At 56.2% G+C, this 3989-nt stretch overlaps 1 protein-coding gene across 1 annotated transcript in view; it reads right to left on the minus strand.

Annotated features, from left to right (window-relative positions):
- SYT12 (synaptotagmin 12) overlaps positions 1 to 3989 on the minus strand; it is a 24298-nt gene continuing 20309 nt past the window's right edge. Inside the window, exons 7-8 of the mRNA XM_006171306.2 lie at positions 3520 to 3653; positions 1 to 2103 (exon numbers count right to left, since the gene is read on the minus strand). Coding sequence (XP_006171368.1) covers positions 1930 to 2103; positions 3520 to 3653 — 308 coding nt within the window. The 3' untranslated portion in view covers positions 1 to 1929. The remainder of the gene's footprint in view (positions 2104 to 3519; positions 3654 to 3989) is intronic.

Raw genomic sequence — 3989 nt, forward strand, 5'->3', positions numbered from 1 at the left:
GAAGGTGAGAGTACCTGGCCTGCACTGCTTAGTCACTGGATTAGAAGAGTTTGGGTCTCCCAGACTGCATACCCACCCATGCATATCCCCTGGCCCTTGGACATTCTGGTACTGGCCACAGGGTAGATAGGATGGCCTCAGGGCTGGGCCATGGCTGTGTCAGATGGGGATGGCTATAGTCTTGCCTCTGGTCCTTGTCCACCCTGGGCCCCTGTTCTAGCCAGCCTCCTCCCACCATGTCACTGGTTGGGCCTGGGTCTCTCTAGTTCACTAGGGTCAAGGAAAATGGGCAGTCAGCCTGGGAGCCCACACTCTCCCCCTTGGGTACAAATGCTGCTGCGTAGACTTCACTTCCCCCTCAGCAGTGAAGGGCAGGAAACTGCTGCTTCTCTGGGACTGCCTTTGGTGCATGAGAACTGCCTTGGCCAGTGTCCCCTGGAAGGGCATGCACACCCATGCTCAACTGGGGCTGGGGTGATGGTCAAAGACTGTTGTATGTGGGAGCGTAGCAGCCCATCCCCTTTGCCTCTGGGCAGGACTTCCCAGGGTGTCATCCACCCTCCAGCGCTCTCTCTAGCTGCCAGGCTGAGGCTGGAGCCGTGTTTTGCTAGGCTTGCTACCCTGGCCCTGTGAGCCCCTCTTTCCCAGTGAGTGCTCGGAGGGCTTGCCTCCAACAGACCCCTTACCCAAGGATCCTGTCTCAGTTTTTGCTTCTAGGGAACTTAATTCAGGACACCGAATAAAACCATGCTCCAGAGCCACCATCTTCCCAGTCAGCTATGCAAACTTCTCTGGTTGCCCCTCAAGCCACCCTTCCTTTCCAACCTCCCCCTACATCCCATCATATTGCAGCTTTCTGGGCTGTCCTTCTTTGCTGCCACTGCTACCAGGCTCTACCCAAGGGCCTCCTTTTCCATTGCATCATCCCAGGTACCCACAGCCCACCAAGTCCTCTGCCATCAGTACTCTCTGCCCCTCCACCCACCCACCAGCCACCCTTGGTTGAGGCATCTCTGCCCAGCAGAGCCTGGCCTGGATGCATACCAACAGAGGTTATGGAGTCAGTGTCTGCTTTGCATGGCACTGAGCCCAGGGAACTGGGTGGAGGCCTCTTTGGATCTCTGTTTCTTGTAATAGTTGATTTCAAGGGAGTAGAGTTCCTAGAGAATAACTCCAGAGCTGGTGTTCCATCCGGCCTGCAGCCTTCGACATGGGCCTCATCTTGCCTTTTTCTCCTACAGTGGGCTAAGACTGCATTTGTGATGCCATTGCTCAGGCTGGGCCCCTACCCAGAGCACTTCCAGTTCTTTTCTGTCCCTCAGAGCTTGACCAAGAGGCCCTTTCTGTTCCTCCCAGTCCCTCGAGCCCTCCCTGAGTCCGCACAGGTCTGAATGTCCATTTAGAGCTATTCATTCAGCACTGAGCAGATCACTGGGCAGGGGGAATGTGTCTTCCCAATGTCCTGGTGGCTGCCTTGTTCATGGTACTTCTGCCGGAATCTAGCACAGTATCTGGCCCCCAAGACACATTGGCTTCCAGTGTGTGGCCCAGCTTGGCAGCTGGCTCCCAGGAGCAGTGATGTAGGGGGAGCTCTCTGGCTCTGAGAGGCCATGTCCCCCTCCCGGGCTGAAGGACAGCAGCCAGGTCGAGGATCTCAAGATAGAGATACTTGGTCAGTGCCCAACTGTCCACCTGGGTCCTAACCCAGCCACAGCTGGTCCTTATGGGAGAAAGTCCTGGGTCCCTGGACATGAAGCACTGCCTGCTCCTCATTGCCATCTGGACAGAGGGACCAAAGTGGCTCCCGGGGACTCCACTCAGGGACCCCAGTGTTCCTAGCTCCAGCTGGGCTTTGGAGAGGGTGCTGGATAGAGCTGAGTTTATGCCAGGCTCCAGTGGCTCCACTGCCCACCTGGCTGGCTCTGGCTGCTAGTTTCGCCGGACAGGGTGCCACATGGACACAGGCCTGCGCAGAGTGGCCAGCATCTGGTTCCAGTGCGTGGTGCCCATGCCACTGGCCGATGGCCCGATGATGACGTGGCCCACGTTGTCTCCACGGCCATCGCTGCTGCTCTCAGCCACTGTCACCCGGAGAGACAGGTCCTGCGGAGGACACAACGAGAGTGCTGGGGACCAGGAGCAGCCACAAGTCCTCCTCGGCTCCCAGTCCCAGTCTACAAATGTCAGGGATGGCTCCCTGAATCCTTGCCTCTCATCTGAGAGGTGGAGTCTTGTCCGAAGTCACCCAGTAAATAAACGAGGGGCGAGAATTTGAACCAGACTGCTCATAGCCTTCCCTTGCTGCCTCCCTGTGCGGCAGCAGCAGGGGACTGCCACGGCTCAAGTGCTGGCCTCAGCACTCCACTTCTGTGTGCCCTTGGAGAGTGACCTGGGCTCTTCCACCTCAGTTTCTCCATCTGTAAAACGTGATTACGATCGTTCCCACCTCATGGGGATGTTCTGTAGACCGGAGGCTGGGCAGTCTGAGCATTATGGAAGTTTGTTGTTGTTACTACTGATATGGTCATGCCGGACTCACTGCTGAGGAGGGGAAAGGACGTACTCAAGGACAAAGCACCGAAGCTGAAACTATTAACAGGGCCTCGGCCGACTTCTCTCCTCCCCCTTTCTCCAGTGGTTCCCAAGTCTCTTATCCTTAGAGGCTATAGAATGGCAGCACCATGACCGCCTGGGGAGAGACAGGAGACAGATGGGCAGCTTGTCCCATGGGAGCGGCAGGGCAAAACTTTGATATCCGGGACAGGCCAGAGAGGCTAGGATGTTTGCCCGGATTAGAAACAGCCAGAGTGAGTGAGGGTTCTAGATTTCCAATCCAGATGGAGCTTTTAGGAGAAGGGAGATTAGGTGGGTTCTCTGTAGCCCCAGGGGTATGGAGGCAGGTTTTGGCTCAAGGCACAAGAGACTTTCTCACCGTCAGGAGTGTCCAAGGATGGAAGGAGAGTGATGGGAGGTAATGAGATTCCTATCCTCTGAGGCATGTAAGTAATGCCAGTGGTGTGGTCTGTCATATCCTCTGCAGTCTCCCCGACCCATGGTCTGTGACATCGCTCCCTGGAGCACAATGCCTCCTGAAAGCCGTGGGAGTGTGGGCAGCTCAGCAGGCCTCTGTAGTAGAACCTCAGGAGATTTAAGGCCAGGACTCTGGGCCCTGAGTTACCCCCGGCTCATCTCCAGGCTTCTGCAGTTCCTTCCAGTGGAGACTATCTGCCCCTAGACCTCAGCTGAGCCGTCCCCTCCTGCAGGAAGCCTCTGACTCCTAAAGTCTGGAGTGCTCTTCATGGGTTAGGATCGTCTAGGGCCTTTCCCACCTGTCCCTTGTGAACACCAATAAGGCAATACCTGTGTCCCCAGCACCCACCTTAGGGCAGGCACTGAGTGGGTGCTCAACAAATGCTTCTCAATGAGAAAGGTAACGGTTCAAGACAAGTCATTACCCACCTGCTGGAGCCCTGAGAAAAGCTGGGGGATGGCGTGGCTTTCCCCTACCCATGCCCTCACCTGGAGCACAATGGCTGGGACGGAGAAGATCATGGCTTCGTTGAACACTGGGTTGGGGTCATCGCGCTTCACCGCTGTCTTCTTTTTGCTCATCTTTCTCCCATCCTGTAGCAGGTATACCTTGACGAAGGGATCTGCAGGCAGGGGGAGTGGGGTGAGGGCTAGGGCCATACTTACAGACCTGGGCAACCCTGTCCAGCCTGGTTGAGCCCTTGGCTCCAAACCTCACAAACCTTTGCCATTGCTGTTATCTCTTACGACCCTGGCACTGGTCCTTTACTATTTTTCCCATTTTAAGGATGAAAAAACTGAGGCTCACATGCAAGTCAGGAGAGGGCTGGGCTCTGCCTTCCAGCCCTCTCGGTTCCCCTCACGTGATGCTCTGGGGAGCTCAGCAGACCCACCACTTTTCATTCTATAAATGGCCCAAGCGCAGATGCCAACCCTGAGTCACTCGGCACTGGTTCAGC

This window comes from Tupaia chinensis, unplaced genomic scaffold (assembly GCF_000334495.1).
Source record: "Tupaia chinensis unplaced genomic scaffold, TupChi_1.0 Scaffold149501_1, whole genome shotgun sequence".
Taxonomy (NCBI): domain Eukaryota; kingdom Metazoa; phylum Chordata; class Mammalia; order Scandentia; family Tupaiidae; genus Tupaia; species Tupaia belangeri.